This window comes from Rhinolophus sinicus, linkage group LG05 (genome assembly GCF_036562045.2).
Source record: "Rhinolophus sinicus isolate RSC01 linkage group LG05, ASM3656204v1, whole genome shotgun sequence".
In the NCBI taxonomy this organism is placed as follows: domain Eukaryota; kingdom Metazoa; phylum Chordata; class Mammalia; order Chiroptera; family Rhinolophidae; genus Rhinolophus; species Rhinolophus sinicus.
In genome coordinates this window covers 44983799-45007908 of record NC_133755.1, presented here as the reverse complement: position 1 = coordinate 45007908, position 24110 = coordinate 44983799, and the positions used below count along the sequence as shown (strand labels likewise).

Below are 24110 nucleotides of genomic sequence, written 5' to 3'. Positions count from 1 at the left end.
AGTCTCCCACCATAAGGGATTCATTAGAAATCCCAATACAGTGCAATACATATTGTAAGCACTCAAAAAATTTTTTGTTGACTGGACTGAAACGAAAACTATCACCAACTATGTATTTACATCACTGTTCAAACTTCCCCACTCTACCCCCACCCCTTTTTTTAAAACAAAAAACATATCAACTCCCAAGTGCTGGGGGCCTGAACACCAAACCTGGAATAAGAAAATAGAGAGCTGTCATACCTGCCTTGTTTCTGTTTATTTCTGTTGATGACATGTGATTATCCTTATGGTGGCAATGCTATCTGAAAGGCCAGTGTCATTTTAAGAAAAAGTAAAAATTACCTGCCATCTAATATGTGACTAGTACATTCACATAATTCACCTCATTTCAACTTCTCAGTAACCCTGTGGCATAAGTATTAATACCCAATGTTTATGTAGGTAGAAACTGAGGTTCAGAAACAATATGTGTCTAAGGTTAGCTGTTAGTAACAGGGTTCAAACCTAAGTCCATACCCCCTTATCTTTCTCAACACTTATATCATCTTAAGGGGTGTTATTTTAAAACTACAACAAAAAATGTAGGCTAACCTACAAAAAAATACAAGGAAAGTGCTGACTTTCTCATTTGTCATCCACAACAAATTCTTTTAGAGCATCAACCACTTCAAGACACTGAATTTCCCCCAGGGATGTAATATTATCTTTGTCCCCAGGGAACTGACAGTCTAGTTGGACAAACAAGCCATTTAGATAAAAAGTTTTAATGTAAGAGGCAAAAGGTATTGGAAAGGACAAGGGTTTTAGATACATCTACACATGTATGAATTTCAGTGCTTATTAGCTAAATTTTGGACAAGATACTTAAATTTCCTCTTTTGTAAGGTCATGATAAAAATCTACTACCTTGCAGGGCTCTTGGAAAGCTTAAATGAGACAACGTATGAAAACAGTTAGAGGCCTAATATTTGTTCAGTCTTTCCCCTATGAAATGGTATGACCTAAGTGTCAATGAGTGAAAATATCAGTAAGTGCTACAGCAAAGATGAAATAATCTGATCTGCTACAAAAAAATTCAAAAACAAAAATCTCAACCCTTACACTTGAAAACTGATCTGTAGCGACAGCTGAGACATAGGCCAATTAGGTTTATTATTTGTAACAGCAACAGTTAATTAAACATATAAGGGGTTTACACTTGAAGTACAAAATTTAAACAATGATAAACAGGAGCCCAATCATGTTAATTTGGGGGGGGGGGATGTCATCTTTTTGCACAAAACTGCCAATTTAAAAGGAAAACTACCATTTAAAGCAAAAGTGGATGGCAACTAAACTCAAAGCTGGACTGTCATGGAAAAGTAGTCTGAATAAATCTGTAGTTTAGTTAGTAGTAATTAACGTACCTATGACAATTTCCTGGTTTTAACAAATGCGCAACTTTCCTATAAATTCAAAAGTATTCCAAGATAAAAAGCTTATTTTTAAAAAAGTGGACAACAATGGAAAGGAATGATAACATTCACAACAACTCTTAGGCACTTGATTTAGAATCTTCTGAAGACAGTAAGCCATTAATAGCAAAGGCTGTGAAATCAGTCAATGCGCACCTCTGTAAGCTATTCTAAAGCATAACTACAAGCCACATCTGGAGTTTAACTAATATTCTTAGTTAGCTTTTAAACAGAAGTGACTTGTCCACTTTTATCTACCATATTCTTGCAAAACATTGGCTCTCTGGTAATTAAATTTTGTAGCTGCTGTTATAAAACCAGCAAATTTCTTGCTAATTTTGACTAAGACATTTATTTAATCAGAACATAAGATGCATCTCATTACATAAAAGGTATAACATGAATTTGAAAGTCTAATGACAAGTGACATTTCTGAGCTTAGTGTTGAAAAAGGCAGGCATAAGAGTTCCGTCTGTTTCCGTAAGGCAGGCAGTCAAATTCTTAATCTATTGCACAAAAGTCAAAAAAGAGTTAATAAAGTGATGTAAAATTTACTACCGCATTTTTATTCCCAGGGTCAAATGAGGGCCATTACTGACAATTTTTTTTAAATACATCTACATTTATTGAGAACCACATTAAGTGGTTGTGAACTTTACTTGCTATGTCAACAAGATGGCTAAAGCTTTCACACTCCCTAACCCCTTCTATTAAGAATTTACAGGGCAATTTTCAAATTTCAAAGAAACCTTAATAATCTTTGCAGATTTCAAAGAAGGAAAAAAATAAATACAGCAATGCAGCAAAGTCATTTCTCCTGCTGAAATGACCTCCAGCTTTTAGGAGCTACTCCCGATTTCGCAATAAATGAATCTGAGACTCAAACCACGTACACACAAACGGAGTAGGAGTTCAGAACACTAAAGCTCTTCCCCCAACAGTCCTGGCAAAACCCACCTGCCTTCCCTCAGCCCTCCCAGTTCCCCTGTCCGCACGGACACAGTTACCTTGACTTCGACCAGGAAAAGAGAACAGGGATTATTAATCAGCAGCCAAAATCCTGTTTTATCATCATTTTCAGCCACTATCCCGGGGAGCCAGAGTGCTACTAACCTGATTTTCGGGAGGCATAACTAAACCCAGCAGAGCACAAGGGTATAATCTATACGTATCTGAAATGCCACCCAGCAACTCAAATGTCAATTTAACCAAAAGGGTTTCGCAAATAGTATCTCAAATGAACATTTCCACTTTCAAACTACCCCATTAACCCTCCAGAGTGCTAGTACCCAAATTCGACTTGAAGCAACCCGGGAGATAAGAAGAAGTATGTCTTACCTTGTACAAATCTCGACATTTTAGTGATTTATTAAAATACTCTGGCTTATGTATATATTAATTTCTACAGAAGTCACGCTATCAGGCAGTGACTTCCTCCTCTGCTTTAACAACCGACGTGTTCTTTCTCTTCTTCCTAAGTTTAGCCACTTAAGGGAATATTTATTCAAAGCGATTAAAACTGCCTAAAAAAAAAAAAAAAAAAAAGGAAAACCTCCACTTCCAAAAGCAGAAAGTTGGTGCGACTGAGTCTGCTTGTAACTCCTGCCCACAATGCGTTCCTGACACAGGCGAGGGCCAGCTGGAGACTCCCGGAAAAGGTAAAAATCACACGAACTTAAATTTCATCAATGAAAGAGGCGGATCTACAGAGGCTATTTCACCGCCCCACCCCCCCGGTCCCCACGCCCTCCGGGGCTGGACCACAGCAGGCAATGGAGGGCCGCACCCCCTGCTCTCTTCAAGGCCGTCCACCCTCCGGCCGGTTACCCGGAAAAACGGTCAACAGCGGCCCCCGCCCAAGCAGGGATCGGGGAGGAGGGTGAGGCCGGCAAGGGGTAGCAATGCAACCATTTCTACCAGCCCATAAATATCCAGGGACTAGGAGGTGCTAAGAATCCGCGGCGCGGGCGGGCCGGGCTTCCAGCTCCCCGCCTTCCCGTTGCCAGCGGCGGAAACTCTGCCGCTGCATTTTCACCAGAGGGAGGGGCCGAAGGGTACATCGCCCCTCCCCCGCAGCGGACACTCGAGGGGCCTCCCGCCGGGGGAGAACGTGTGTGCCGCCCCGAGTTCGACAGACTGGAACCCGAGGAGGCCCCGATCCTCCTAAGCACACATTATAGTCCCTCCTGCCCTGCGATCTTCCAAACCCCAAATTCGGCCTCCAGGGCAACACAAGAGATCCAGGAGAAGGGCTCTACACATCTCAGAAAGGGAAACACACCCACCTAGGGGGTGGTGGGAAGCCCGTCCCCGCGATTCCCTAAACCGCCACCGAGACCCACCTTCCTCCTCTTCCTTTAGCAGCTGGGAAATTGGGGGCGTTTATGGCGCCCCAGGAAGAAGGCTCGCAGGCTGAGAGAATGTCACCCCAGAGGCACCCTTCTCTCTCCTTCTCTCACCTGATACATGCACACCTTGAACCCCTCGCCAGCGGTCGCAGCCCAGCTGCTGACCCCCTCAGCCCACCCCGCTGCCGGCTCCAGACAACCAAAGACCCCACTTTCTCCTAAACAGTTCCCCTCCCCCTCCATTTGGAGCAGCCCCCCTTAATGCGGAAATGTTCCTGCGGCGCAGACGGACAGGAGCAGCCGCCAGTGTGGAGCCGAGGCGGACGCAGGGCCTGGCCAATGAGACGCGCGGAGGTGGCAGGGGGCGGGGAGCCTGCGAGGAAGCCCAGAGGGCTAGGCGCGGAGCCAAACACGGGAATCCCGCGCGTGGGAGCCGCACTTGAGGCGACGCGGCAGGGATGTTTCACCAGTAAAACACCCAGCTTTCTACAGATACTTTAGCAAAGGAGAGGGCCTGAAGCATGAGTGGTTATTTTGCAGTCCGTAAAAATCTTCCCGCTTACCAGAGGTTGAAGATAGATACCTGTCCGGCGGATAGAGCCGGAGCTCCCCACAGCAACTGCCTTGAGAGAACCCAGGCCTTTCTCAGTAGACACAAACTACTCACTACGTCAGGTCTGAAGAGGGTGAAGATGCGTTCAAGGATTAAGCAGTGGAACGTGTGGGGCCCACTAACTGGAGGAGGGATGTAGGGCGTGCGAGACAGTGCCAAGTGAAGGCTCTCCCACCAGAACCACCACCTCTGGTTCCTGTTCCTGTAGAGATTTCTGTTGTGATAGGCGTTTACTGTTCTGATCAAAGTGGAAATGGCTTAAGTTACCCTTCAAGAGATGCTTACCTTTTAACAGATTCTTGAAGTCCTCAAGGAAAGAGGATGTTAAAAGAGAATGTTGACAGTGGCGTGGGGACTGCGAGAGGGCCAGCCTAGCACTCGCCAAAAATCAGTTGTTGCCAACCACGCCCCCCACCCCTGTAAGTCTCAGCATGTCTGTCAATGGATGTTATGTCAGATTTTACACCTCATGACTCAAACAGCCTGCATCAGGACACATGAATTGTCAGCACTCTCTTAGGTGCCTTCAATAAACCAAGGAATTCTAGAAGAGTTTGGACAACACTCATCAACCAAGGTAAAGTGAGATTTTTAAAAATGACTCATTCTCTAAACTTTAATATTTTTAGTGCCACATATTCGTATGGAAATGCTATTAGACAAGTAACACAGAAAAGACCAGTGATTCGTTTGTCGTACTAGAGCATGACCACCCTCGGTACTATATTTCTTATGTGAAATCCAAAAAGATTACACCCCAAAACCTGTCAGCTATAAAATAATTTTCCCAAATAAACCAAAAAAGTATCAAAAATCCAAATGTCTACATGTTAATAATGGCATTTGGACACTGAAGATCTTAATCAGAATCTCCACATCCTTTATGTATGGTAGAGAAATTGTTCCAGCTCTAAATAAGCAGTATTTATCAATCGGCATTAACACCAAAATAAAGTACCACTAAAAGATTCGGGCTCAGTAGGATTGCCTGCAATAAATAAAGTATCTGTATTGCAATAAAGAGTCTTTAATTATACAAGGTTTATTGTAAGAAGGATGATGAGTTATTTCCTACCTTTGCAGATTAAGGGAGAGGAAGTGAGTCTTAATTGCAACAAGAGCATTTGGTAATACCTAAGAATGACATCTTGATTTTATGAGTGATTAAATATTGAGATGGTGTACCAAAGGATGTTGAACATTTGCTGCCTCAAGAAATCTCCAAAAAGTAAATACCTGTCTTCAATAATTAACTTTGTAACCACCCAGAGGCTGGCTGTAGAGAAGTAATGCTCTACTAGCTATATTCCCACATATTATTTCTTAGTATCCTGTAAAACGTAATTTCTTTATCCAGTGGCTTAATTTTAAATTGTGAGCCCCCAAAGATTTTCTAAAAGAGCCTCCCACTCCCTCAGAGCCACTAGAAACAACCTCACTTGACAGATCATGTAAGGTTAGGGAAGAAAGATCACGGCCACGGAGCGGTTTCAAGTCTGCTTAGAAGGCAGACTTGAAATATATTTCTCTCCATATTTATATATTTAATACCTGAAATATTACTTTCTTTCTCTGTATTTAATCCTTTTTTTCATAATACACTACTATGGGATTCCTCCTCAAGATGATATCCGATATCTGTATTGTCAGAAATCTGTAACATGGATAGATATATTTACAGATTGAACCTTGGCAGAAACTTGGAGGGCCTCTAAAGGAGGATGAAGATGGGGGAATGGGAAGGAGTGTGTGTGCAGGGATAGGTTGGAATGAGATGGATTGTAAACTAAAAAGAAGACTGGAAGCCAGTTTTTTACTGGTACCATATGCTACCATCCAAGGATGATATAAATTCTGCCTATAATTTTCTCATTCCCTTTTTCTACTTCCTCATAGAAACTTGAGAAAATTCCCATGTCCTGGCATGTATAACAACCTTGCCATATCTTTTTCTTTACATAGGAACATTCTGTTGACAACAAGGACACAAATTGCTACTGCTCTATTTCTAAGCATCCTTTTTTGTGGCTTTTCAGATTTAGTGTTTGGCACAGTTTCTGGTACATAGCAAACACTCATTAAGTACATACTGAATGACCAGTTTAGCACCACCAAATCTTTTTAACTCGCAGTATTGTATCCTTTTCTCTACTCTTTGAGAGCTGTAAATAAGATTTAAAAAATTTATACTTAGGGGTAAAGAGTTTTTAAATTTCAGGTGTTTACACCTAGAATATGAACTTGGGCCAAAGTATAAGAATAGTAGTAGCAAATGCAACATCCTGATGACTTTACAGTAAGCCTTGCTAACTACCCACCATAGTCATTATCCAATAAGGGGTGGTTTAGAAATTGCTAAAGTATGAAATAAGTGTACAGATCAGCAATGTATGTGTTTTTTGTTTGTTTGTTTGTTTTGTGTGTGTGTGTTTCCTGTCTCCCCTCCTTCCATCCCCTACTCACAAGAAAATAAAGCAGTGCAGTTTTGGAAAACATGTCAGAGACATAAAAATTTCAATGTCATGCCCAAACTGTTTAGCCAGAGACCAGGCAACAGTTATACACTACTGTTGCCCACACTCAGTGTTGGCTCCTACCTGTACCCATCTAAATCCTAGGCCACCCACAAGAAAAAGGGAAAAGGCGGCTACTATCTTAGATAGAAGTTGCCAGTTATTGAGTAGATCTAACAATAGGGCATTTCATGTGAGTCAAAAGATAACCAAACGGGTTAACTGGAAAAAGATATCAAATAACATCTGTAGACAGACTACTAGTAAATGAGTAGTTTAAAAATTAAATGGCGTTTCCAAATACTTGTGGAAGAGAAAGACTTCATTCTTTCCTGTTGCCAACACCCTGTTGTTAACCAATCCAGAAGTTTACCAAAGCAAGTTATGAATTTCAGTTATGACATATCCTTCTATTTGTTCATAGTATGATTTTAAATTACATTGGGAGCTTATGTAAGTTTTATATCACAATAGCAGCAATTCTTTCAAATCACTAAGATGCTTAAAAAGCAAGGTTGTCTCATATTACTGATAATCATCTAAAGAGTTGAAAAATCAATCTTCTTAGTTTTAAAAGTCATCAGGTTCTCAAGAATGCAGTTTAATCACAACATCCATTATCTTGTTCACATTTATCAAGAATTCCCTCTATGTTCTCCTCTGAAAGTTGTATAGAAGACAGGTCCTTACTGTACTGTCTCCTGTACCTCCTGTTCTACGTGTTGCCCAGAGGAGAGTGTTGATGAGAAGTGGTGGTGCCCATGAAATTATTGTATCTCACTTGTGCCAAACTGCATCTCCAGACCTCCCTTGATTACAGAGGCAGAGGAGTCATTTCCTTTAATGAGTAGGCCCAGGAACAACCATAAAGAAACACCTTATATTCCCTCAGCGTTTTTGATAAACATAGATCATTATGTAATCATAATTTGGAAATACCAAAAAATCTCACTAAAAACACATCTCTTACTAAACTCAAAATAGAATAAACATTATTCTGCTTTTCTGTAGTGATGTATATATAGAGGTTCCTTATTCTTAGTGACTTTGAAATTCTCATAGAAAAGAGCTGTGAAATAGAAAAGCATTCCTATTTTTTTCTCCTCTTTCAAACATATTAAAGATGCCCTGTTGTGCATTCCATCAAATGTCTTTTGATAGTTTTCCAAACATCCCTGCCCCTGGTCTAGCTTATTAAATTTTCTGCCAGTGACACCACTGGGAAGGAAAGGATAAAAAACTTCTGTTTCCTAACTTAGTCTCAGGGAATTTATTTTAAGCATTTCACACCCACCACCCTAACTAAATATTAAAGAGAAGCTCCTGGGACTATTTTTTGGATGAGGCCTAAATAATTGGGTAATTATAGGTCATTAAGTGGATAATATAATTAGGAAAGAAAAAGTAACAATATTTTTGCCTTTCTAGAATGAAAAGGAGGAAGCATGTCATATTTAGAGAAAACGCCACAGGAAAGAAAAAGTTGTATATTAATGTTAAGTTCTAGTATCATTTTTAATTGAACTTTTAAAAAATCTTTAATAAGGATGCACATCTTGAAAAAAAAAATCTAACTAGTACCAAATGCCCATTATGAATAGCAGTACTCTCCTTCCTTACTTCTCTTTACTCAATTTACAGTTAACTCAGTTATATATACCTGGTAGTTATTTCTAAATGCTTATATTGCTGTATCTTTGGTTTCTGGATTTCAGGCATTATATGTTTTAACTTCCTATTATAATAGATACAAACTTTGCTCACTTACACCCCCAGCCTTCTTTTTTTCCATTGTATTAGTGTCCTAAACTTTGTAGACCTATATTTCCCAACCTTTTCCTTGTCATGGCACAGAGAGAAAAGGATAGCATCTGGGGGAAACTAGGGGGAATTTGTGGATACCTAAATTGGACTTGGTGAAAAATTAATTGCTTTTAAAATATATATATATAATTGTGAAAATAAAAATAAATGTAAAATAATAGGGGAAATATTAAGTATTGAATTTGTATAAAACTCTGGAGATAAAGTCTTTTCAAATTGTTGAATGAGAAATTTGAACTTACCTGCATGAACATAACCTTTTTGAATCAGGTTTTATGCTTGAAATAGCTACACTGTTTCTGATCAAGACTTTCAAATAACAATTTCTTCAAGTTCTTGATAGTCACTGTGGTTGACTGAATTATGGCCTCCAAAGATACCCAGTTCTCAAACCCTAAATCTGTGAATGTTACCCTGTATGATAATAGGGACTTCAAAAATGCAACTAAATTAAGGATTTTCAAATGAAGAGATTATCTTGGATTATTTGGGTGGGCCCTAAATGTAATCACAAGTGTCCTTATCAAATGTAGACGGAGGGAAATTTGAAGACAGAAGAAAATAACAATGTGATGATGGAAGCAGAGGGAGAAAAAGCAATGTGATCTGAGGCTGTGAACTAAGGAAGGAAGACAGCCTCCAGAAGCTGGACAAGGCAAGGAAATTATTTTCTCCCAAAGCCTCCAGAGGTAGTGTGTCCCTGGTAACACCTTGATTTGGACCCAAAGAAACTCATTTTGGACTTTGGGCTTCCAGAACTGTCAGAGAATAAATACAGAAGGTGCCAAAAAATATATATACACATTTTAAGAAAGGAAAAAACTATTAAAACTGTAATACTCAATATATACTGATAACAAAAGATGACTACAAGTCACGTTTGACTTCTGCAGACAAGAGCTGCTCAAAGTGGTTACCATCAGCGTCCAGACACTTCTGATTACGGTGAACTACTGCTTGAGCAACGTTGACCGAAGTGTCCACTTGTAGACGTACTTTTGGCACCCCCAGTATATGTTGTTATAACCCACCCCGTTGGTGGTAATTTGTTTCAGCAGCCAAAGGAAACAATATAGTCATCATTCATGAGAAACTTTGCACAAATGGTGATAAAATTTTTAAACCATTCTTTTGCAGCCATTCAAAAATGTATAACGGTTGAAATTATAATAAAAGAATCTAACAGCCCTTTTTATTGACAAACACAATAATGAAATTTGATGTGATAAGATAAATGGATTTTGAATCCAACTGAACTTTTGTCTAGCAAATATTTTAAAATAATAATGAAGCTTAAATTTGTAAAACACACATGCATTGTTGGATTAATCTGACCAAAACTCTTTTGGATGCCATTAAAAGGGCACATCAGCTGCAAACATTCAGAAGTACCTGATATCTGTGAAGTCAGAGTTTCAAAGCCACCAGAATTCTACCATCCAGGACCTCCACACTGGATGCAATGTGCTGAGCATAGGCAAGGAGCTATTTTACCATCTGGATATGTATTTCAGCAGCCAGCTGCCAAGCATACTGCTATTTACCTTGGGTAAGAGGTGTGTGGAATTACTGGATATATTTCATCATCCACTCCACCTGTAGAGTCACTGCTCTTTTGGGGCCATCCTCTGATAAACGCTGCTAGCAGCTGGAGGCAACCAGCCCATGGGGTCCCAACTGCCTGCCCCATGCCTTAAAGAATCAATATCATGCTTCACAACTGTAAGCCATTTGAAGCATAGAATTAGAAAATTCTGGGCTATATTACCCCACCCACCACTGCTGGGAAGCACACCAAGAAAATGAGAATTTAGAGCAGAGAGAGTGCTGGAAGAAAGAGAGAGGCCATTCTCAATTATCAGTGACTTTCAACCGGAGTTTTACAGAGAAGAATGTAAGAGATCGGCAAACCTACTGAAGTTCTGGCTTTGTGTGGATCTGTGTAGCAACAAATTAAAAACTGAGATTACTTGAATAATAGAAATAAATTTATTGAAGGCTACTGTCTGGATTTGGAGCATCACAGCCAGATTCAGAGACTTTAAGCTGTTTGACATGTAAGCCTTTCTAATATACACCAGTATGGGATGGAGACCAAATGAAGCCACAAATGCAGTAACAGGACAATGAAAGAGAAGGATTCAGATAAATCAAAACTTTCTTTAAGCCATGTTAGCTTGAGGCTTTTACCAGTTTCCTAGTGAGAAGGAATAAAACAATTCCAAAGTCACACTAATAATTATTTGAATTTTTGTGTGCATGTATAGATTCATATGTATGTTGTTATACATTACATATGTCCATATATTTATTTATAATTTATATCTTTTCTTATTTCAAACCTAATTTGAGGCCGAGACATGTATATTCCTGATTCAGTTCATTGCGTAGTAAACTGGATATAGTATGTTTCATTCTACAGTGGAAATTCCGTTTAGTCATTCTCATCTAATCCTTTTTGTTTTCTTTAGATAGTCATGTCAAAGAGCCCTTTCAGATATTGTTTTTTAAAGGGCTTTTTCTCAACCTCGGGGACCCAAATGATAACAGTCTAGATTCTAGGATCCAGAGAGATTTAAGGAGTAAGCAGAATTCTTTGTTGTATAGGTACGTGTACCTATACATGTTACACATTACATGATCAATCTCTAAATCTGTAAACATTGGAATCCCTTCAGAAGAATTCCTACAAAATATGTACTGTCATATAAGGTTGTTTTGTTTGTTTGTTTTAATTTATTGGATTTTTTTTGTTTCAGGTACTCAATATTGGTTTCCAGGGAGACAAAAGAGAAAAGGCAAACTTTAGAAAATAGCCTGTGAAGTGAGTACTCCTAGTGTTTCTCATGTTATAGTGGAATCTCAGAGAGGTCGAGAAACTTGTCTGAGGGTACTTAACCACTCTGGGCTCAGTCCCTTGGGACATCAGTAGTACCTGCCTGTGATGTAAACAGCAGAGGATGGGTTTGATTCCAGACAATCTGGCACCACAGCCACACTCTGAACCATCACACAGCACTGCTGCCCCGACACCAAGCCTATGATCCAAAATAAAGGAATAATAACTACAAAACCTACCTGGCATATTTTCTGTTCTTCATTACTCAGGTGGCAGGTTTACATAGCCAAACTGATTATATCTGGACATTTTAACTTATTCTGAATTCATTTCTTTAATTAGTGTGTGTTGCCTTTTCTCCTCTCCTCTGGATTCTTTCTCTGTCTTACATTGCGTGGTCAGTGTTCAAGGACTGGAATAAGGTGTTCCCTCCTGTCCCTCCCCAAATCTTGAAATTGAATGGTAACAAAAATGGCATGTTCTGCAATTGAAGCCAACAGAATCAATTAAAACAGAAAGGAAGGAAGGAGGGAGGGAGGGAGGGAGGGAGGGAGGGAGGGAGGGAGGGAGGGAGGGAGGAAGGAAGGAAGGAAGGAAGGAAATAGCCTGGCTTTTTATTTTGACTTCTGCCACTTAGAACATGTAAACCTTGGATAAATTACTTGGTTAACTCTATGAGCCTTAGATTCCTCACCTAAAGATAGGAAAAACAACTAGTAATCTGTTTTGCCTCTTATAGGGTTATCATAAAGATCATCTCACTTGGTGTTGCCACAGAGTCTGACTAATAATGATTTTCTGTGTTGCCTTGCTGTAACATTAATCTCAAATTATTACTTGATTGTTATTACTTATTAAGTATCTATTTTCCCATCATAGACTGTAAGCTCTTTGAGAGAAAGGACCATGTCTATCTGGTACCCCAGAGCATATCTGTGTGCTTGGCACATAATCAGCAAAAAATTTTTGTTGAATAAATTATCAAATAAGACATTTATGAATGAATTTTAAAAGCTGTAGAGTGCTCTATAGGTGTATATTCGTGTTTTCATTATTTCTTTAGGAAACATGTTGTGGATGGCAAATAGTCAACCTATAAATTTACTTTTAGAACACTAAAGGAGGCCTTTTAGAATGAGTTTTCTGTGATATATAGTTGCATAGATGATCACATTCTTCCCATCCCTGTGCCGTGCTCCTCGGCAGTGTGACTTTGTCAGCCCTCCCATTAAGAGGTAGAATGTGTTCCCCTGTACCTTGAGTCTGGGTTGGCCTGTTGACTTTGTTTGACCAATAGAATGAGGCAGAAGTAATGTTGTGTGATGTCTAAGCTTTAGCCTCAAGAAACTTTTCAGCTCTCAGTCTCCCCCTTTGGAATGCTGCCCTAAGACCACTATATGAAGAAATCCATTCTCACCTACTGGAAAATGATAGACCACATGAAGTACAAACAAGTTTTTCTAGTTGAGGCCCCTAGACCCACCATCACTAACTGTCAGACATGTTGGGGCCCATCTTAGGCTCTCTAGCTCTAGTCAGAATGCCTAATAAGTCAAACGGGTCGCACGAGTGACCCAGGTAAGACCAGTAGAAAAATCTCCCAGCTGAGCTATATCCAATACTGTCTATTGTTACACAGTATAAGATAACTGATAGACCTGTACATGTAATGTCAAAGGAAAATCAAACCATGCTCATTTATCTTTGTTTAGCCCAAGAGCTGCCCTTAATCTTTGCATACTGGGATTGTATTTTTCAGCCTACTCATTTCTCACCTCTTCAGCTAGAGCTTTTAAGATTCTGTAAGTGGAAAAATGTATAGGTTTTGATTTTAAAATATATTTTTAAACATAATTTAAAATATAATGCTTTGAAGATGCACTGTGTATACAAGGATATTTTTTGCAGAGTTTTAAAGGTAAAAACAAAGATACAACTCAAATGCCACCAATAGGGGAGTTATTGGTTATACATTTGGAATCAATGTAAAAGGATATTTTCAGTCATTAAAAGTTGTGGTGGTAGTATATGTATATTGACATGGAAAGATATTCCTTATATCCTAAGTGGGGGGAGGAAATCAGACTATATATATATATATATATATATATATATATGTGTGTGTGTATGTATATGTGCGTATATATATATCTTTTATATATATATATAGTGGCATGTATATATATATATATATATATATATATATATATATATGTCTTTTATCATGTGTATATATGATAAAAACAGTGAATGTTTAAATAAAAAAATTTATTACAATAAAAGAGACATTGTCATTAATTCCCCTCAAAATACTCTCCTTCACTTCAAGCACACTTATCCCATCATTCTTGCCACTTTCTGAAGTAGTTCTGTAAGTCCTCTTTCATGAGTGTCTTTAGTTGCGCTGTCGTGGCTGCCTTGATGTCCTGAATTGATTCAAAATGTTTACCTTTCATGGTCATTTTGACTTTGGGGGAGAGCCAGAAGTCCCAGAAGTCGCATGGTGCCAGATCCGGTGAATAAGGTGGATGAGGACACACAGTAATGTTTTTATTTGACAGAAATTGCTGTACCAGAAGCGATGTGTGACATGGACCCTTTCCATTGTGATCACAAAATACGGTGAATGCTGCTGCTGAGTGACATCCAATGGAAATGCAGGGATCTTCAATAACAGGAAACAGCGCCTCAAACTTTAATAACTGTGTGAGAAGTTTCAACTTGTTCATTGCAGTCAGTCAGGTGTGAGCTATGGTTGAGAGAAGGTGTGTTTTAAAGTGTACCATAAATCATCTTTCATCATGACAACACTCCATGTCACACATTGCTTCTGGTATATGGCAGTTTCGGTCAAATAAAAACACTACAGTCTGTCCTCATCTACCTTATGCAATGGATCTGGCACCATACAACTTCTGGCTCTTCCCCAAAGTCAAGATGATTCAGGACCTCAAGGCAGCCACAACAGCGCAACTAGATACTTACGAAAGAGGACTTTCAGAACTGCTTCAGAAAGTGGCAAGAAAGATAGGATAAGTGTGTTTGAAGTGAGGGAGAGTATTCTGAGGGGGATTAATGGCAATGTGTCTTTTAGTGTAATAAATTTTTTAAAAAATTTAAACATTCACCATATTGTTTGGTCACACCTCGTATATAAAGTAAGACACAAAGTTTTTACAAATTTTTGTTAAAAAAAACACAAAAATGTTTGCTTGCTTGTTTTTTGTTTAAGACTGAATAAAAATACCCAAAATGTAAATGGTTGCCTCGGGGTGGTGAGAGCATGGGTGAATTTTCTTTTCGATTATTTTTATGTACGACTATTAATACTACTACTACTACTATGAACAGGTATTATTTTTGTAATAAAAATAAAATTCATGTTGAAAGTATAGACTTACCAAAACACAAAGAATAACCATATTCCAGCACTAGAATTAATCAACCTAGCGCCTCATTCATGAATATGGAAAATCAAGAATCCACAGATATTTAAGGAAAACCAACTGGACCAAAGAGAGGGACAATGATAGAATTGAAAATTTAAATATGATGGACATGAAGATTAATTCAGACAATTAAAAAAAATATACGTACATATATACGTATATATATACATATGTATATATATATATATATATCAAGCTATGTGTAAGGGATAATCAGAGTATAAGAAATAATGCTTGGGATATATTGCCAAAATTAAACCATTTGATAGATGGGATGAAAGGTAAAATCTGAGAAATTACTGGAACATACAGCAAAGAGACAAAAAGAGAGAAAATATGAAAGTTATGACGTTGTGTATCAATCCAGGAATTTCAGTATCTGCTTATGTCCATTTTATTAAACTGTTGGAACTAGTTGTGTCACAACATGAAACTTCTTTTTCTAAACACTTCCTTCAGTCATGACCTATCAAATTGCCCTTTTCTGCCTCTTGACAACACCTTGGGCAGATACCATAGTTTTCTGGTTACTTTCAGTTTTTAAGATTCGAGTAGATCAGTTTGAAATTTCAATTTCATATCCCATTTAAATCTCATCTCTTCTACCCGACCTCATTTTAGCTCAGGCTTTACTTGCGGCTTCAGGAACTTGCAGTGGAAAGGGAAGCATGGTCTGCATTTCATTTCTCTTCCCTGTCCTTCTGGTTGTAGCTCCTCAGGAGCTGGGAGACTAGAAGGAAAAATGGGGAACAGTGGTAAGTATTTCTTTAGTTCACTCGGTTTACAATTATAGTTCTTTGTTAGTTGTTATTGCTTTACTTCTATAAGGCAGAGATGCAAATGCTAGCTTTCTAATGCAGAGCTTATATAAATTTGTGGGGCCCAGGAGGAGGGTGCTTGCAAGGCTTTCCGGCTATAAATTTCCCTGACCTGGGAGATCTGATGCAAACTTAACTTTTTAAAAAATTTGTATTAAATTTATTGGGGTGACATTGGTTAATAAAATTGTATAAGTTTCAAGTGTACAATTTTATAATACATTAGCTGTATATTCCATTGTGTGTTCACCAGCCAAAGTCAAATCTCCTTCCATCACCGTATATTTGACCCCCTTTACCCTTTTCCACCTCCCCCTCAACCCCTTTTCCCTCTGGTAATCACCATACTGTTTATGTCTATGAATTTTTGTTTGTTTGTCTTGTTTGTTACTTTCAGTTTTATGTCCCACATACACAAACTTGACTTTTTTCACCCTACCTCACCTCTTACCACTGGCAATACACCCCACAAACCCTTGCTACAAGGATCCCCTTACCCAAAGACTATTCTCCTAGGTGGGACATTTGCAAAATGGCTTAAGTCTTGCTACCTTCCAAGGAGTCATTTGGCTAATGAGAAATTCCTATTTTCTTGCCACACCAAATGGTCTCAGTGAACACTTCTCTGCTTCCTACTTTCCAACCTTAAAGTGGTACTGGGTATCTCAACAAGTAGGCTACCTAAAAAAATTTCCAAGAGGTTGATGTTGGTCTTCTCTTCTTGTGAGAAATTATTTTCAGTCTTCATACCTCACCTCGTTTGGGAGGTAGGAAACACACTCCCCTGCTCCCCATAGAAAAGGTGCTCCACTCTGGCCTACAACAATTCTGACAGTTTCTTTTTTCACTATCTTGCCTCAATCTTCTAGTTATAGACACTGGGGACAGGTGGGGAAGGGAGACTGAAGACTCGTTGGAAGTAGCAAAGATCCAACTGTTGAGGCTTTCTCTTTAAAATGAGAGATACTTAATATCTTTGTACTCAGCTTGACATATCACCAACTTTGGGGCAATGAGATAAATCCCATTCAAATCCTATGGTGATCAAAAAGAGGTTCCAGATAACAGAGAACAGAAAAAATTCAAGGGGTGGAAGTAAATAAATAGTAAAAGAAAATGTGAAGGGAAACAAGTTTTCAGAAAAATAAATGTGTTCAGAAAAATAAACTGTATGACTTAAACCATTATCTTTTTTACATTCTTAATGAAATTTCAAAGCACAGTTTCATTCATGTCTTCATCCAACAAATATTTATTGAACACCTACCATGAACCAGGCACTGGTAGGCTGTAGGTTTATAATAGTGAGCTTAACAAAGAAGTTCCTAGCCTAAGTGGGGAGTGATAGATTATAAATAAGTAAATAAAATAATAATTAAATAATTGCAGATTGAATGAAAAGCTATGAAGGAAATAAACAGAGTGCTATAATCCAGAATAAGGGGCCAGGGATTGATTTGGTAAGGTGGTCAAGAAAATGCCTCTGAGCAATGGCATTTAGACTGTTGCCTGTAGGCGCTAAAGTCCAACCCACACTATGCTCTCCAGAAGGGTATCTTAAGTTAAAACCTGGAGGCTCAAAAGGAGTCAGCCATATAAAGACTTGTGGGGAAGGTACTCCAGACAGATAGAATAGCAAGTACACAGGCTCTGAGATTGAAAGTGTATTTTAGGAGATGATGAAATTGGACTGAGGAAATGAGTGGAGAATGACAAGAGGCAATAAATGAGTTGGAGATGTAGGAAGGAATTAGACATGCAGGGTTGGCTATATAGGTTTTGGATTAATGCAATGAAAAGCAACCTGATCATTTAAAACAGGACACTGATGTGGTCTGATTTACATTTTAAAAAGAGTATAGAGACATATTTTGAAGGTGGAAATAGCAGGAATTGGTGATGGATTGGATGAAGAGGGAGGAGTCATGAGGAGTGAATGAAAGGGAAAAGTCAAGGAGGACAAATTAATCATAGGGCCATTTATTGAGATGGTAAAGGCTGAGGGAGATCCAGATTTAGAGGGAACCATTTTGGTCATGTTAAGTTTGAAATGCCTGGGAGACATACAACAGAGATGACAAGTAGATATTTAAAGATGTGAATCTGGAGCTCAGAAAGGAAGTCTAGCCTACTGATATAAATTTAGGAATTGTTTTTAAAAGCATGAGAATGGATATGATCATATAGGGAGGAGGCATAGAGAATGGAAAAGAGGGTACAGGAACTCCAACATTTATGGGTCACATAGAAAAAGAAAAAAACATGTGAAAGAGAAGGAGCAAAAGTGCCAATTATTTAAGAAAACCAGGATAGTGTGTGGTATAGGAAACGTCAGTTATGAGAGTTCAGTTAAACTGAGGACAGAAAGGAGAGTTAGCCAAGTAGAGGTTATTGGTTACCTTTACCAGAGTGATAGGGAGATTGAAGTAGATTGAAGTTTGCCATGTACCTTATCAGCAACATTAATTATTAAAATACAGTAGATATCTTCAAAGTTCTGAGAGAAAATTATTCTGAACCTAGAATTCCATAGGCAGACAAAACATTCAGGGATGAGGACAAATTAGGGACTTTTTCACATTTTTTGAGCTCTTAAGCACCTTTTCAGGAAAAAAAAATGCTTAAGGAAATGTTCTTGAAAAATGAAAAGAGAACTCCAGAAAGAAACATGGGAACTCAGTAATAGGATCTGTTCTAGTAGTGCAATGAAAAGATGTTTCAGCACATATATTTAGGCTTTCAAGGTAATCAACAGTAATAGAACAGGAAGTTAGAAGGATCTCAGAAGAATGTCTTTAAGAAAAAGATAGATTCACTTTATGAAATGACATGATTAAAAGCCTAATAATATTAATATTCTTAACACTAATAATTTTAATATTAACATATGCTTCTCCTGTCATCAACACCAAAGAAGAACAGTTAGACTTTTAGTAATGGCAAAAAAAACAAAACTGTATAAACTATGGTCCAATAATAAAACATACTACCATAAAATGTGACATTATTATGAGTAATCAATGGGCATATAAGAGAATCCATTTGACATTGATACCTAGAACATTCTCCTTCAATAATTGTATGTTTTGGAACATGGTTTACATTTCCCTTTTCACAAGTCCATTTATATTACTTGATTCAGCAGTGAATAGGATTTACAAAATTCTAATATTGATTAAAACTACTTTTCAAAAGAAAAAAATGCAGAAGACAATTATTCTAAGTAAATATAAATATTGACAGTGTAAAAGTAGTGCTACAGCTAATGGAAGTTGGGGAAAGGAGGGAAGACAAAACAAACAAATATATTAATGTTACATGATTGAGGAGTCAAGAGACACTTTCTAAAGTGGGAGGATCAAGAAATAGAAGTTTAAATATAGTAAAGTTTTGGGAGAGTCAAAAGTTATATGCAGATTGTTGACTGCACAGGGGTTGGTGCCCCACCCCTAACCTCCATGTTGTTCAAGAGTCAACTGTATTCTTTGAAGCAATAAAGTAACAAATAGAACTTAATGTGATATAATAAAAATTGGAAAGAAGAAACTAGGGGAAGAAAAGTGGGTAGTAATGTACTTGAGTTAAATTCTTATTTATTTTTCAAAGCGGGGGGTAAATTTCAAAAAGTGAGGAGTTGGACCCAAAAGTGTCAATATATGTATATTATTTTCAGTTATGGAGGTGACTATCAGAAGTACTAAAAACAGTTTGATATAGCTACCTTTAAGGCAGTGTTTTTCAAACCATGGGAGTGAAATCAATTCAGTGGGTTACAACCTATGTTAGAAGAAGAGGAAGAAAAAAGGAAATATCAAGTTGTATTGCACTAGTGAGGGTAGAACTTTTTTCAGGGGTGTGTGTGTGTGTGTGTGTGTGTGTGTGAAATGTATTTCCTGTATGGGTCCTGGTCAACAAAGTGCTCTAAGAAGTAGAACTAGGTTGTGGACAGTGATTGAGCTTCTTCTTTTTTTTTCTTTTTTAAGATTTTATTGGGGCAGGGGAACAGGACTTTATTGGGGAACAGTGTGTACTTCCAGGACGTTTTTTTGTTCCAAGTCAAGTTGTCCTTTTAATCTTAGTTGTGGAGGGTGCCATTCAGCTTCAAGTTGTTGTCCTTTCAATCTTAGTTGTGGAGGGCGCAGCTCAGCTCCAGGTCCGGTTGCCGTTGCTAGTTGCGGCGGGCGAAGCCCACCATCCCTTGGGGGAATCGAACCGGCAACTTTGTGGTTGAGAGGATGCGCTCCAACCAACTGAGCCATCCGGGAGCTCAGCAGCAGCTCAGCTCAAGGTGCCATGTTCAATCTTAGTTGCAAGGGGCACTGCCCACCATCCCTTGTGGGAGTCGAGGAATTGAACTAGCAACCTTGTGGTTGAGAGCCCATGTGGGAATCGAACCGGCAGCCTTCGGAGTTAGGAGCATGGAGCTCTAACCACCTGAGCCACCAGGCTGGCCATTGAGCTTCCTTTTTAATCTTTCATTTTTCTACTGATCTGTTTGAATTTTTTTAAACTCATGCATGTATCACTTTTATCATAATAAGTTAAAATGTACATCTGTTTTTTAATACATAAAAATACAAATTCATGAGCTTCTATAACATAAAGTGTTATATTTCCTAACAAAAGCAAATATTAGGCAATTTTCTTGAAAACAAAGTAACAGGCAATCTTACCATCACTTGGCAAGAAAGCAAAGTTAATAAGTTTTAAAGATTACTTTAGGCTCAACGGAGGGAAGGCTGGGGTAGGGGTAAAAATTTAAGACATTAGGAGTCCATGCAATGGATTAAATAGGAAGAAGATAAAATAAGACAAATAAAAAATTTTAAATATCATTGTCACAATGTAAATCAATAAATACTTTTACCTTATTGATTCTATATAATAGTGTTTCATCTAACCATGAACATTGTAATTACTTGCCTTTCAATGGTGGCTTTCAATTTTCCTCAATTTGCCTTTATAGAAAATTTGAGACAATTTTTGAGTACCGGCTTTCCCAGACCCTCCCTGTTCTAAAATCTTCTACTCCATCTGGGGCAGACCTCTGTAGCCATGTGCATTTTGTGACCTGCCACCTAGCCATACCGATTTGGACCAGGGAGAGACTATTGACGCAGCTTGTGCCAGTCAGATTTTCACTCCTAGGAATTTAGAATTGAAACTCAGAAATGCTGATCATTTTGTGTTGGTCACTTGGGGGAATAAGAATATCAATTGGGAGCAGCCACGTTTGGCCCATCTTCACAGAAAATAATTCATCTTCCTAAAAAGGAAAAAACCAAGCACAGAGGAGAGGCCATTAATTCATTAAGTCAACACATACTTACTAAGTACCTACCGTTCCAGGTATTGTTCTAGGTATTAGGTATATAACAGTGAATAAAAACGAGTCTCTGCCCTGTGGGTATATATTCTTGGAGGAGGGAGGAAGATAATAAACATAAAATTTAATAAAATATCAAGTAGTAATAAATTCTATGAAGAAAGTAAAGGAGAACAAGGGATAGAAAGTTGGAAGTTGGGAGAATGGCCTCTCTGAAGAAGTAATTTGTGCAGACTTGAACCAGTCAGGGAAGCAAGTCAAAAATATATCTAGAGGAAATACTTGCTAAGCTGCAGTTCCAGGACATGCAAAAACTTTGAGCTGGGATCATTCTTGGGAAGTTCAGGAGACATGATGGCAAAAAGAATGAAAATAAATCTACATCTAGATAAAGAGAATATCTTAAAAACATCCAGAAAGAAGAGATCCATTACCCAATTGTATAAATGGGTTAAAGATGGCCTCTGTATGTCAACCCCTGTGTTGTTTACTTATTCACAGCAGGCGAGGACCATTAGATCAAAGCCTGCCAGTGCCAAACTCAGTTGCTTTAAGTGTAGCCAAAATAAGCAGATTTCTAGCCACTTAGATCCTGCCAGCTTGGCATACCCCATGAAACTACACCCAACATCTTCTAGCCATAGGTAAGACTAACCCTCTTGCTATAAAAGACCCCAAACTGTCTCCTTCAGAGCTCTCTGACCCAGAGATTCTCCACCATGCTACTGAGTGACTTATTATACACACATAAGCACCCTCTTTGATTCCCTTCTCCTTGGGAGTTCCATTGATTTTTTTTTCCTTCTGGCTGTTGGCCCCAACTGCTGTCTCTGAAATCTCTTGCTGTGAGTGACTTCCTCTCTCATGCAGTCCTGTCCAAATGCCATCCAATAGACCTTATTGTGCAATACTGTGATCTCATGGGACTGTCTTTTCCTTCTTCTGTCCTGAAATCCTTGTACTCACCACATAGATTATACAAAATTAAATGGAAACTGACTTCTCAATTGCTACAATATAAATCAAAAGACAATTGAATAGTATATTCCAAGTGCTAAGAGCAAGTATCAGTCTAAAGTTTAATACCCAGCTAAACTATAACTTGAGAGACAAAAATTGAGAATCACTACTAAGTATATCATAATTAAATAAATTACACCACAAGGAAGGAATGAGATAAAAAAAAGAAAGAAAAGAATGGTGATGGGGTAGGTAAATATATGGGGAAATGTAAACAAGTATTAATTGTATAAAACAATAGTGGTGACTCATAAGGGAGTACAAAAACAAGATGCAGCTAAAATGCTAATGGCAGTAACATGTATGATGGGATAAGGTGATCATAGGAAAAGTATTTTATGTAGGTCCTTATCAACTTTAGACTTTAAGTGTTCATGTTAAGGAAATCACTAAATGAGTATGTGTAATTGGAGGGGTTATCACTTTGTGAGGGGTGTAAATGTCTAATCATTATGTTGGTTTGTACACCTAAAACTAATATAACAAAAACATTTTAAAAAGAATATGTGTAGAATGTATTACTCCATAATGCAACAGACTGAGGGAAAAGTAAATAAAAAAATATTTATTTAATTCAACAGATACCAGCAAAAGAGAAAAGAACAAATATTTAATAAGTAAAAACGAAATACAACATTTTTTTAATTTATAAAGAGAAAACCATGAAATAAGATGGTATACATAAATCCAAATGTATAATTAAACAGAATAAATATAAATGGACTAAACTCACCAATTGAAAAATAGAGATGATCAGATTGGATTAAAAAAACATGTACAATGCACCTGAAGGGAATTTGCAGGAAATATCTAATATGAGAACACAGAAAGTTTGTAGGTAAAGGGAGAGCTTTTATAGTAAGACAAGAGAAAGAAATAAGAGTTAAAGGACGGAAACGGGACAAATAAAACTTCATTATTTGCTTGTCTACATAGCAAATATGATTGTCTACATAGAAAAATCCAAAAGATTCTACTGAAAATCATTAGACTTAGAGAATTTGCCAATGTGTCAGAAATAAAATTAACATATAAAATTTAGATGCATTTTATATACAACTAGGAAAATAATTTTTAACCTATTTAGATTTTATTTTGGTATATAGTTGAAGAAGAATATTTAATTGATTTGTTTTCCAAAATGGCTAACCAATTATTCCTGCATTTTAGTGAATAATTCTTTCTTTTCCCACTAATTTGTTGTGGTTTTTCAGCTTCATTTTCTTACCAAATATAATGGAGTTTTTATTTCAACTTATCCATTCTACATTTTACATTTATCTGTTTCTTTGTTCCAGGATGGTTTCTGAAAGAGTCGATTGAGTAACAAAATTGGGTTATCAAAATACCCCTTAGGTTTTGCTGATGTGTTTAGGGGACAAATCATGATGTCTGTGAAGTCTGCAACTTACTTTCAGTTGGTTCTGAAACTAGAAAGAGAGAGCAAGCATAGCAAAATGTGAAAAATAAATTTAAAAAGACATATCAAAATGTTAATCTGGTGAATCTAGTGTTCATTGTGGTAGTCTTTTTTATGTAAGTTTGAAAAGTTTTTAGAGTGAAACATTTTTTTACACTTCAATGAAATTTTAAAAATTAAGGTGAGCAAGCATAAGGTGTAATTTACATACAGTAAAATAGGTTTGAAGTTTTACAAAATAAAAGTGGGGAATAAAAGCAATACATTTTAAGTGAGGCATGTGATTTGGTTCAACGTTTAAGACAAAAAAATCAGTGTCAAAGATTTTCCGGTAAATATTTGTTGTGCCATTTTAAAAGAGACTTAATTAAATTTGGTGGGTTCTTTTTTTTACAGACTTCATGAGATGGGTCAATGACAAATGAATAATTTTCTCTATAACTTACTTTTGGGAACCTGTGTGAAATAAGAGTTATTTTTAAT

General features: G+C 37.6%; 1 protein-coding gene across 3 annotated transcripts in view; it reads right to left on the bottom strand.

Annotated features, from left to right (window-relative positions):
• The window catches only part of UGP2 (UDP-glucose pyrophosphorylase 2), a 46318-nt gene extending 42277 nt beyond the window's left edge, over positions 1–4041 (bottom strand). Inside the window, exon 1 of one of the 3 annotated variants that reach the window (XM_019717927.2) lies at positions 3800–4041. Coding sequence is in view for 1 of the 3 variants with exons in the window: in XM_019717923.2 (XP_019573482.1) it covers positions 2796–2814 (19 nt within the window). In the remaining 2 variants the exon portion in view is untranslated. Of the gene's footprint in view, positions 1–2795; positions 3363–3799 lie in introns of those variants that run through there. The other 2 variants (XM_019717938.2, XM_019717923.2) reach the window with 2 other exon arrangements.
• Positions 4042–24110: the final 20069 nt, after the last annotated feature.